This window comes from Antennarius striatus, chromosome 1 (genome assembly GCF_040054535.1).
Source record: "Antennarius striatus isolate MH-2024 chromosome 1, ASM4005453v1, whole genome shotgun sequence".
Classification (NCBI taxonomy): Eukaryota; Metazoa; Chordata; class Actinopteri; order Lophiiformes; family Antennariidae; genus Antennarius; species Antennarius striatus.
In genome coordinates this window covers 5,907,107-5,919,111 of record NC_090776.1, presented here as the reverse complement: position 1 = coordinate 5,919,111, position 12,005 = coordinate 5,907,107, and the positions used below count along the sequence as shown (strand labels likewise).

Sequence of the window (12,005 nt, the reverse complement as noted above, 5' to 3'; positions counted from 1 at the left end):
TAGCACCTTCAGCTGCAGACTGCTGTCATACAGCACCTCCACAGACAGGCTGAGGTACTCCTTCGTGCCCCATGCCATCAGGGCATACAATGACTCTCTCAGGAGGAGCGGGGCCAAAGTGGCGAGGTCAGCACACGGTTGTATGGATTTTGTTTAATTTTATACTGTTTATATTTTAATTTTTTATATTTTAATTTTAAACTGATGTTTTAGTTATAGTTTAGTATATGTCCTGTTAATGCTACATGTGTCTGTTAGTGTAGTGTATGTCTTGTGGTATGTCCTGTGATGTCAGTGTTTCTTTTTTTTCCTGGTGTTTACCCAGTATTTATTCATTATGTAATACCTGAGCAGTGGATATGTGCAACTTCCTCCGGGATTATTAACGTGTCTATCTATTTGTACCTTTTGAAAAAGAGAATTTTCATATCACTTAAACAGCAGCTCCAGCCTAACGTATCACTTAAATGCAAACAGGTCAAGGACACAGAGTTGAACGTTAGCTTACCTATTTAAAGGAAAAGCCAGTCGGCATCTTGCTATTGATGTTGCCTTATATAGAGGCATGTTATACTATTCATTTTGAATTGCTGTAACGAGTTAGCTTTAGTATTCATTTTGATTGAGAGTCTGCTTATGAGCCAATTTGAGACTCAGCCTTATTTTATTTCTGAATTGCATTCATTTTATTTAACTGTATTTGTATTGCATTTTTGAGAAATGCACCTGGCCTAATTGGTTTGCTTATGTGCTTGGCCTTTTTCCTTTTGAATTTCATTTATAAAGCACACTTCACCAATAAAAATGCAGATTTCAAATCTTCTCGGTGTATTCTATTGATTAGTCATACACTACAATTTTGTAATGTCCTGGAATGCAAATTCTTTATTTTGGGGCTTTTAGAAGGTATTTATTTATTTATTCAGTTCATTTTCTTCTTTCCAGACATGTTAGTACAACATATTTTACTTTCATCAGTGTTGAGACATCAGCAACAACATCCGAAAAGAAGAAAAAGGGTTGATGGGTAGAAGCCATTGGCTTGTAAGGTTCCCGTCCCCCAAATCATCAACATCTCTCTCATTGCAACACATTGTCTACCAATTCATACATTGCATGTCACAAATCAATTTCAATTTTTTTTGTTCTGGTATGAGATTAAAATGCAATTAATTACAAATCCTGTGATTTTTTTTTTTTAATCGCCTGATTATATATATATATATATATATATATATATATATATATATATATATATATATATATATATATATATATATATATATATTATTGTGTTCACTCATGTTTGAGGTAGGCTGGTATAGCATTAAGGGTCTTGCCTAAGGACCCACACTGGATAGTGTCCGCCATGTCTGGGGTTCGAAACCACTCCCTCCTGCATTTAAGACCACGCCCCTTTCTGCATTTTGGTTACGTTGACTGGATAGTGTTTGTCCCGACCGGGATTCGAACCCACACCCTCCTGCATTCAAGTCAGTTGTCAAGTCATTCAGATGCTAGGGAACCAGGGCAATCTAATGAGAAATGGGCTACTGGAACAAGACACACATGGACAAGGGCGGAGAATATGGAGTTGTTGGAATGGTACTACACAAGTAACCCCAGAGAGAGGGGATATATGGGGCGGATGTGGGACCAATGGATGCTTCGAAACCCACAATCAAGGCTAACAAAGAAACAGCTGTTAGCCCAGTGTTCCAACATCCGTAACCGAAAACTGCTATCACAACTAGAGATTGATGGAATACAACAACAATGCTACGGCAAGGGGGAGCCAGGACGCCAGGTCAGCGGGGGGTTATAACCCCCCCCACAATTCGAGATTGGGTACCAAGCCCCAAGAGACATACACAGCCTCAATACAAGAGCTGCTGGAGCAGCTACAAGCTCTCCATGCCTGAAGCACTCGAAACTGCCAAACAGAGACTAACGGCTCTGGCTACCCGACTGAAGCGATACACCAAATAGATTGAGGCCAGGAGAATAAAAAAGACCTTCTCCACTCAACCAGCAAAGGTGTACTCTCAGTGGCAGGGAAATAGCATCCGGCCAGACCCACCAAGAGCTGAGGTGGAGAAATACTGGAAGGGCATATGGGAAAGAGAAGTATCACACAACACTGATGCCCAGTGGCTAGTGGACCTGAGAACTGACCACAGCTGCCTCCCAGAACAAGAACCAGTAACCATCTCAATGGCAGACATCCAAGAAAGAGTGTCAAAGATGAAGAGTTGGTCAGCACCGGGCCTGGATATGATCCATACATACTGGCTAAAGAAGCTGGCAGCACTCCATGAGCGTCTAGCAGCACAGATGAACCAGCTGCTAAGGGATGGGACGCACCCAGAATGGTTGACTGAAGGCAGGACAGTCCTGATCATGAAAGACCCACAGAAGGGATCTACCCCATCCAACTACCGGCCAATAAGCTGTCTCAATACAACATGGAAGCTCCTGTCAGGCATCATGGCGGCTAAGATGAGTAGGCACATGGATCAATATATGAGCGGGGCACAGAAAGGAGTTGGTAGTAACACCAGGGGAGCCAAGCACCAGCTACTGGTGGACAGAGCAGTACACAGAGACTGTAAGAATAGGCAGACCAATTTGTGCATCGCCTGGATTGACTACCAGAAAGCCTATGACTCAATGCCACACACGTGGATACTCGAATGTCTGGAATTGTATAAGATCAACAGGACACTAAGAGCCTTCATCAAGAACTCAATGGGGAAGTGGAAGACAACCCTGGAGACTAACTCCAAGCCAATAGCCCAAGTTAACATCAAGTGCGGCATATACCAAGGGGATGCACTATCACCACTGCTGTTCTGCATAGGCCTGAACCCCCTCAGTCAAATCATCACAAAGAGCGGCTAAGGATACAGATTCTGAAGTGGAACAACAATCAGCCATCTCCTCTACATGGATGACATCAAGCTGTATGCCAGGAATGAGCGAGAAATTGACTCACTGATCCACACCACCAGGATCTACAGCGACGACATAGGGATGTCATTCGGATTAGACAAATGTGGCCGAATGGTATCAAGAAGAGGCAAGATGATCAGAATTGAAGGGGTTGACCTACCAGGGGGCAGGATAGAAGACATCAAGGACAGCTACAAATACCTTGGAATCCCACAGGCTAATGGCAATCATGAGGAGGCCGCAAGGAAGTCATCCACAGCCAAATACCTCCAGAGAGTAAGGCAAGTCCTGAGAAGTTAGCTGAATGGTAAGAACAAGGTCATCAGATACCCCGCTGGGATCATAAGCTGGCCAAAGGAGGAGATAGAAGCCACAGTACATCAAGACGAGAAAGCTCCTCACCATGCATGGAGGGTTTCAGCCCAAGTCCAGCATCCTGAGGCTGTACACTAAGCAGAAAGAGGGAGGCCGAGGACTAGTGAGTATCAGGGCCACTGTCCGGGATGGGACATCAAAAATCCAAGAGTACATCAGGAAGATGGCCCCAACAGATGAACTGCTCAGTGGATGTCTTAGACAGCAGAAACCTGAGGAGGAAGAGGAGGAGGAGGAGACAACATGGAGGGACAAGCCCCTACACGGCATGTACCACCGTCAGATAGAGGAAGTGGCTGATATCAAGAAGACCTACCAATGGCTGAATAAAGCTGGACTGACAGACAGCACAGAGGCACTGATCATGGCAGCACAAGAACAGGCCCTAAGTACAAGAGCAATAGAGGCCAATATCTACCACAGTAGATCTGACCCAAGGTGCAGGCTATAAAAAGAAGCCCCAGAGTCAGTCCAGCATGTGGTAGCAGGGTGTAAGATGCTCACCAGCTCAGCATACATGGAAAGGCACAACCAAGTAGCTGTGATAGTGTACAGGAACATCTGTACCCAGTATGGACTAGAAGTACCCAAATCCCAATGGGACATACCACCAAAGGTGGTTGAGAATGACAAGGCTAAGATCCTGTGGGACTTCAGCTTCCAGACCGACAAACAGCTGCTGGCTAACAAACTGGACATAGTGGTGATGGACAAAGAGCAGAAGAGAGCAGTGGTGATAGATGTGGCGATTCCAGCTGACGCCAACATCAGGAAGAAGGAACACGAAAAGATTGAGAAGTACCAAGGGTTGAAAGAACAGCTGGAACAGATGTGGAAGGTAAAGGTTAATGTGGTCCTTGTGGTAGTAGGAGCATTTGGGGCAGTGACCCCCAAACTGGAAGAGTGGCTCCAGCAGATTCCTGGAACAACATCTGAAGCCTCAGTCCAGAAGAGCGCAGTCCTAGGAACAGCTAAGATACTGCGCAGAACCCTCAGACTCCCAGGCCTCTGGTAGAGGACCCGAGCTTGAGGATGACACACAGATACCACCCCACAAGGGTGAGAGGGACATTTTTTTGTACAGTATATATATAATATACATATATACAGTATATATGGTATATTAGAGCTGTCACTTTTACGCGTTAATTAGATGAATTAATTACACCGCAAATTAAAGCGCTATAAAAATTAACTCAATTAATCGCGAGTGGCAAATTTGGTCCATTGAGGGACCCGTAGGCTGCAGTGACGTCACTTCGTACCTGCATCACTCGTCAAAAGCAGGGTGACTGACAACAGAGATGGACGCGACACAGGAGAACGAGGGAAGCCCACTCGGATTTTTGGACTGAAAGTTTATTTCTAAAAAGAACAAAGATGGTACTATCAACAAAAACAAAGTGATTCCGCGCTGCCAATCTGTACTGCAGACGCTTCCGTCAGTCTGCCCCAGGGCAGCTGTGGCTAAACACGTGGCTAACCCTCACCAAGTATGAATCAGGAGTGAATGAATAATGGATCTGATCTAAAGCGTCTTTGAGTGTCCACAAAAGCGCTATATAAATCTAATCCATTATTATTATTATTATCGTTATTGTTATTATTAGTAGCAGTATTATTATTTGTACTTTTTGTAAAAGAGAATTTTCATATCTCCGAAGCAGCTCCAGCCTAACGCACCATTTAAATGCAAAACATGTCAAGGACACAGAGTTGTCTTGTCAGTTCCTGTAACGTTAGCTTAGGAAAAGCCTGTTGGCATTTTGCTATTGTTGTTGCCTTATTTAGAGGGATGTCATACTATTCATTTTGAATTGCTGTGTTGAGTCAGCTTTAGTATTCATTTTGCATTTTGATTGAGAGTCTGCTTGTGTGCCTATTTGAGACTCAGCCTCAGACTCTGAATTTCATTTATTTTGACTATATCCGTATTACATTTTTGAGAAATGCACCTGGCCTAATTGGTTTGCTGATGTGCTTGGCCTTTTTTCTTTGAATTTAATTTATAAAGCACACTTAACCTATAAAAATGTGGATTTCAAATTGTCTCTTCTTGGTGTATTCTATTGATTAGTCATGCACTACAATTTTGTAATGTCTTAGAATTCAAATCCTTTATTTTGGGGGCTTTAGCAGGTATGAGATTAAAATGCGATTAATTAGATTAACTAATTACAAATCCTGTAATTAATTAGATTTTTTAATCGCCTGACAGCACTAATACACACACACACACACACACACACACACACACACACACACACACACACACACACACACACACACATTTTTTTCTTTTTTTTTGATTGTGTTTGAGAGACCCATTCACAAAAAATGATGTGCTTTGCATTTAATTAGGCCATCACTTATTTAGAAATTCAACTACTGTCTGTATTTTAGAAAAAGGACTGGTTTTGGGATAAATGAATAAAATACAATTTGAAATTTAAGCTATGGTAACATGATAACTACAGAGGTACAGAAGTAAATTAATTTTGTGTTGATTCTCATTAATGCATCATTTACAAAGATAGATAACATTTCGGCTCATCTTTTATTCCAATAGTAGCTTTTCATAGACACTGCCTCTGTTTAGAAAGACTTCTGTGATTTCCTACCACTACCTTCCCCTTCTCTGTTTGGTCTCTGCATCTGAAAACACTATTTTTGTGACGAGCTGAAGACCTAGAAGAAGAAAAAGTGTACTATTGATTGATTATTGATCCCCGCAAGGGAAAATGACAAAGTCACTCGGTCAGTTGACAACTATATAGGGCCCCTGAATACAGCACACAAGGGGGCCTGTAAGCATGCAGTTAGTACAATCACATCAAACTACACACATCAGGGAGGCAGAGTGACGGGCAGCGGCTTCGGAACGCCTCAATTTGAGCATCTTGTAGGGGGGACTGCGCCTTTCTCATGGGCGCCTCGGCAGTGGCTTGGAGGTGAGCTGACACCTCCCACTGTCAGATCACACTCCTGGTGACATCATGGCGGGAGCGGGACTCGATCCGCCGTTGGCTGGGGCTATCCGTCTATAGACATCTGCTCTGCCGCTGAGCCACTGCCACCCCCCAAATCACTGTTATTGCTTGATTCCCTAAAGAAACAGGACACACTACTCTAAGAGCAAATCCAAGGGTTCGGAGAAAGACATACCTTTTGTTTGTGGGCTGCCAGATAACCATGCATCTTCTCAGGCTGCAGAAAGGAAAGTCCACCGAAAGCAGCAAAGTGGACATTGAGCATTCGCTCCTTTACATCCATTAAGCTAAAGATATTGACATCATCCGATGGAACAGAGAGCATCTCAGACAAGAAGTCCACTAGCAGCTCGTAAAGGCTCCGCCGCTTTCCTCTCAGTTCAATGAACTCTTTGGCTGTGATGTCTAGGAAAAGCACACACACACAGACACACAAGATTGGAAATATACACGATATAGAAGTGGCCTCATTATTTCCACCTCAGCTTGACGATGAATCCAATTATTTTCAAACTGTACCCAAGTACTAAAATAATAGTCCAGAACACTCATGACTACAGATGTGATGATAAAGTATTGGAACTGGCTTACTTTATCTGACAAAATGTTTTCTGTGGAAGGTTATCTTGTGAATATATTGTCTCTCTGTGTGTGATAGTGACCGAATATATGTGAAGCTAGTTTTCACTGTAATGCATTATTGTACGTCTTCAAGGAAATTACATTCTATATACAATATATACTCCATAAAATATTTCATTCACTTATTAGTCCAACTGAACAGCAGGTACTTAACTCTCCTGCTATGTTGATCTGTCACAAACGACATTGATGTTGTGGGTCAATTTGACCCAGTGCATGATTATTTATCCAGAGGTTGTCCAAAACCAAAAACAGTTCCAACAAGTATCATTTATTTTCCATTACTAACTCCATTAGTAACTATTCTATCAATATTTAGTTCCATGTTGTTCCTTACCTCTCTCAGGTAATGGTTCAATTAGAGTAATTCACTCGTTTTTCATAAAAAATACAAGTTTTCTTATTGTTTCACTGTATTACCACGTTTGAAAGACCAACATATAAAAGACAAATTTTACATTAAACATTTAACATTGAAACATAGCAGTTAGTTTTTTTTTTGCATATATGTTAATGAACCAGAGATGAAAAAACCCACAAAAAAACAAGCAATAGCAATATAAACAAGGTGTGTTTGCATCTGTTGGTGTGTTTGTCTGTCTGTCTGTTCATCTACACGGCACATGAGTGACATGTCTGTGCTTTGTGTAAATGAATTTGGCACATTTCACACAGGTCATGCTTGTCTTCACATCATCAGATGACCTGCAGACCTGTCACCTCTTCCTCTTCCCTGTTGTCCCAGAAGTAAACGGGAAACAAGACGACCATGATTCCTTTTCTATGGCGTCTTTTTGCTGATCCCAAAACGAACACAATGCACACACACACACACACACACACACACACACACACACACACACACACACACACACACACACACACACACACACACACATACACATACACACTGACCTCACGCACTGTTGTACTAGGTGCAGTCCTCTCCTGGATCTCCCTCACTGTGGCTCAAAATATAGCCATGCCTGTTTCTGAATCCGACAAGCTGTTGATTCCTCCTTTGACTTATAGACCCCAGTCAGGATGAGAAGCTCCAAATATGTATCTAAATGTGTTTTGTCCAGCTCCTTCCATTCCTCCCCAAAACACACCTCCCCTCTAGATTACACAATTGTAGCATACTTTTCTGTATTGAATTAAGCATGACCAGCTCAAAAGCTGACTTGATATCTGTCAGATATGTCACTGCCACCCTAGTTGGTCCTGGCATTTTCTTGATTATGTTTTCTGCAGACAGTTTTGCCTGATGTATATTTAGGGATGAAGACCACTGTATTTCACCGTTTTTTGTCATAGATGTCTGATTGAAAGAATAAGAACATCAGTTCCCTCATCTGGTTCAAAATCAGAATCATTACAATCAGAATGATAGTTTTCATCTTCAGACACATCCTCCTATATTTCACAGTGATGATCAAAGATGAGTTCCACAGCCTCCTGAACTGTCCCTTTTTGCTTTTGCTACTCATTTTGTAAAGGTCTGCCCGACGGAGTGTAATATTGGTAGGACTCCCATGCAGAGATTCTTTTACTGTATATGTTTTGCTCCTTCACTGTTCAGTGTCCACTGAATGCAGGTGGAGTTTCTCACAAAAGCGAAAGTGGTTCCCGTCAAAATGGCTCTCGTCAAGTCATGACACTTTTACCTCTGTGTGTGTGTGTGTGTGTGTGTGTGTGTGTGTGTGTGTGTGTGTGTGTGTGTGTGTGTGTGTGTGTGTGTGTGTGTGTGTGTGTGTGTGTGTGTGTGTGTGTGTGTGTGTGTGTGTGTGAGAGAGAGAGAGGGACTTTTGACTTTTAAAGATAACTTTATTCTAGCAATCATCCGTGTGCAAAAACAAACATCTTCAAAACACAGAAATGCTGTGGAACAGTGTGTGCCAGTGGTCTCCACACTAAGTCTTTAGGGCCAAACAGAAATCTCTGGACAATGTGGAGGCAAAAAGTAGCACCTCTGCTGTCCAAATGTATAAGCCCTTGTCCTCCTTCCTCTTTGGGAAGAAAAGAACAGCCTGAGGAACCCAATGCAACTTATCCCAGAAGAAATGAACCAGAACAGCTTGAATACGTGACAGCAAGTTAGGAGGAGGGTCCACACATGCTAACCTGTGCCATAAAGAGGGCAAAACCAAATTATTGATAACAAGTGTCCTCCCTCTATAAGACATGCTTGGTAAAAGCCACTTACACTTTTTGAGCTGGCCTTCTACTTTTTCTAGAACATTTTCACAGTTTTTTTCCTAACACAGATTCTTCACCTAAAAGCACTCCCAAGTACTTTATTCCTCCCTTTTTCCAAGTTAGGCCTCCAAGTGGAATCAAAGTGTTAGGCAACTGTTCCACAACTATCAAAGTGTCACTCTTGTTCCAGTTCACCTTAGCAGAAGAAATATTTTTTAAAAAATCTAAATGTTTCTCCAATACATCAATATCCCTCTGTTTATTAAAAACAGCCATAACACCATCTGCATATGCCGAAATTTTAACAGCAAAGGCACAACCTGGAAAACAAACACCTGAGAGTTATTTCCGAAGTTTGTGAAGTAGTGGCTCAATAGCCAGAGAATACAACATCCCAGAAAGCGAACATCCCTGTCATACCCCCCTCTGTACACTGAAAGGTGCAGCCAAACCACCATTGATTTTTAGTATACTCTCAATGTCACGGTACAGTACCTGGATCTTGGCTATAAAACCTGGGCTGAACCCAAAACCATGAAGCATCTGCCACAAGTAATGGTCAACCTGATCAACAGCCTTTTCCTGGTCTATGGAAATAAGACCAGTATCTACACCCAGAAAGCCAGCCACGTCCAAAAAACTGCTGACTCAAAGTGATGTTATCATTTATTAACCTGCCAGGCACACAGTAGCTCTGGTCAACATGGATGACCTCCCCCATCACCTCTCTGAGTCTAGAGGCTAAGACTTTAGAGAGGATTTTATAGTCCTCATACAGCAGAGACACGGGCGTCCAGTTCTTCAGCTCTTGTAGGTTTCCCTTTTTTGGGAGCACTGTGATAACTGCCCTCCTACAGCTTAGCGGTAACCATCCTGTGCACAAACTGTCACGAAGCACCTCCAAGAGATCTACAATCCGTACAGACCAGAAGGACTTATAAAATTCAACCGTCCGCTTTTCCATTCTCCAAATTCATGAGAGCAGTAAACAGTTCATTCACAGACAGGTCCGCATCCAACACCACATTAGAGTCAGCCTCCACCTGAGGCAGGTCAGCATAAAAAGATCCAGCCAAATCCAAATCCACAAGTTCCTCCTTAAAGAGATCTTTGAAGAAGATCTCTGCACGTCAGATGTTTCTGTTAATATGGATCCATTTTCCGACTGTAAAGAGTGGATTATCTTTTTCTGACCATTTTTTTCACTCCAAACTGAAGAAAGAAAGAAACTGAGGGATAACCCATGTGAGATGTATTCATGAAGCGTGAGCAGCCTAGAGCACCTTGTGCTGTGATGCCCAACAGGTTGGCGAGCCCATGGTTTCTCTTATTGTTCTCCTATTGATACATGGGTTTAGATCAAAATCCACAAGGTGCAACCTTTCACCCAACACATCAACAGCAACATCAAATTCACCAGAGAGGATGTAAAGGACAACACTTTGCCCTTTTTGGATTGCGAGGTCAGTATAAAATATGACAGAAGTCTGTATGTTGGGGTTTATAGGGAACTAACACCCCGGTATCTGCTTTTTGACTCTCACCACCCACTGGAGCACAAGCTTGGCATCATCAGGACCCTGCAAAACAGGGCTGATTAGCTACCAACCAGTACCCAAGACCAGGTAAAAGAACACCAACACCTGCAAGGGGCACTGAAAACCTGTGGATATCCTGACTAGACCTTTGTGAAAGCTCACACAAGATCCAGAAAGGAGAACAACCCAGTGAGGATGGAAGAGAGCAAGTGTAATGGTATGGCGATCCCATATGTGTCTGGAGTGTGTCACAGGTTCGTGATTGCAGTGGGGGAAAAAAATTGATGGTGCAGCCGCAAAAGATCCGTTTTTGGTGGGGTTTTTATTTTCACCAACAACAAGCAGTGAAAAAATATTTACAGTGCAGATCAAAATTTCCAAAACCAAAAACCCAGTGCAACAAAAAGAAGTATATACAGAGAAAACTTACACTACCAATGGCAACCATGCACAATATTCAAAAACGCTCAACTCTAACTCTAGCTCTAGCTCTAGCTCCAAATCCAACTCCAACTCCAACTCCCAGCTCCAACTCTTCCCCCATAAAGCAGAAATGCTTCCCTTAAATAAGCCCATGCCCCTCCCCTGGCAAACCAACAATAATTAAATGGGGTTGGTTTTACAATATCCGATATAATACACCCGAAACGGAAAAACCTGCTTTACAAAATGAACCAGAACAGAATAAACCATAAATGCCCATCATATGCTGTTGAAACATTTATCAAAACCCTGCAAAATACAAAACAATCCAGTAATCCACAAAATGGTTTAGTCCAGTTACTGGCTGGCCTCACAGCGCCCCACTTTACTCTATTTAAGCCACACCCCAGGTAGTGGCTCGGTTTGGCCCCTGAACCGGATACGGACTAACGCAGCATCCTAAGGTGAGCGTCTCATCAAGTTTTGTGTGGGTGTGGGGAGAACGCGTAGGCGCCGAGTGTGCACCCTCGAACGCACTATCGCGTCAGTTTGTTTGACGTGGACCCACGTGGACCCAGAATGTACGTGCAACAGTCTGAGCGAGACTGCGGTCCTGTCAGGAAACAATGAGAGCGCTGCTGTGGTCGCTTTCCTGGGCGAGGGAGAGAGGTGCGCGGAACGGAGATGGACAGAGCGGTCTCTACCGCTCACAGAGTGTCTGAAAAGCTGAGGAGTATCTTCAACAAACACAAGGTTCCTGTGTTTTTTAAGCCAGGCATCACCCTCCAACAAAGACTGGTCAATCCAAAAGACCCCACACCCCGCAGTCAGAAGAGCAATCTGGTGTATGCAGTTAAATACGAGGAATGCTCAGATGTTTACATAG

General features: G+C 42.9%; 1 protein-coding gene across 1 annotated transcript in view; it reads right to left on the bottom strand.

Moving 5' to 3' along the window:
- si:ch211-186j3.6 (neural-cadherin) overlaps positions 1-12,005 on the bottom strand; it is a 593,489-nt gene that overhangs the window by 207,029 nt on the left and 374,455 nt on the right. The window contains exon 25 of the mRNA XM_068311636.1: positions 6,493-6,722. Coding sequence (XP_068167737.1) covers positions 6,493-6,722 — 230 coding nt within the window. The remainder of the gene's footprint in view (positions 1-6,492; positions 6,723-12,005) is intronic.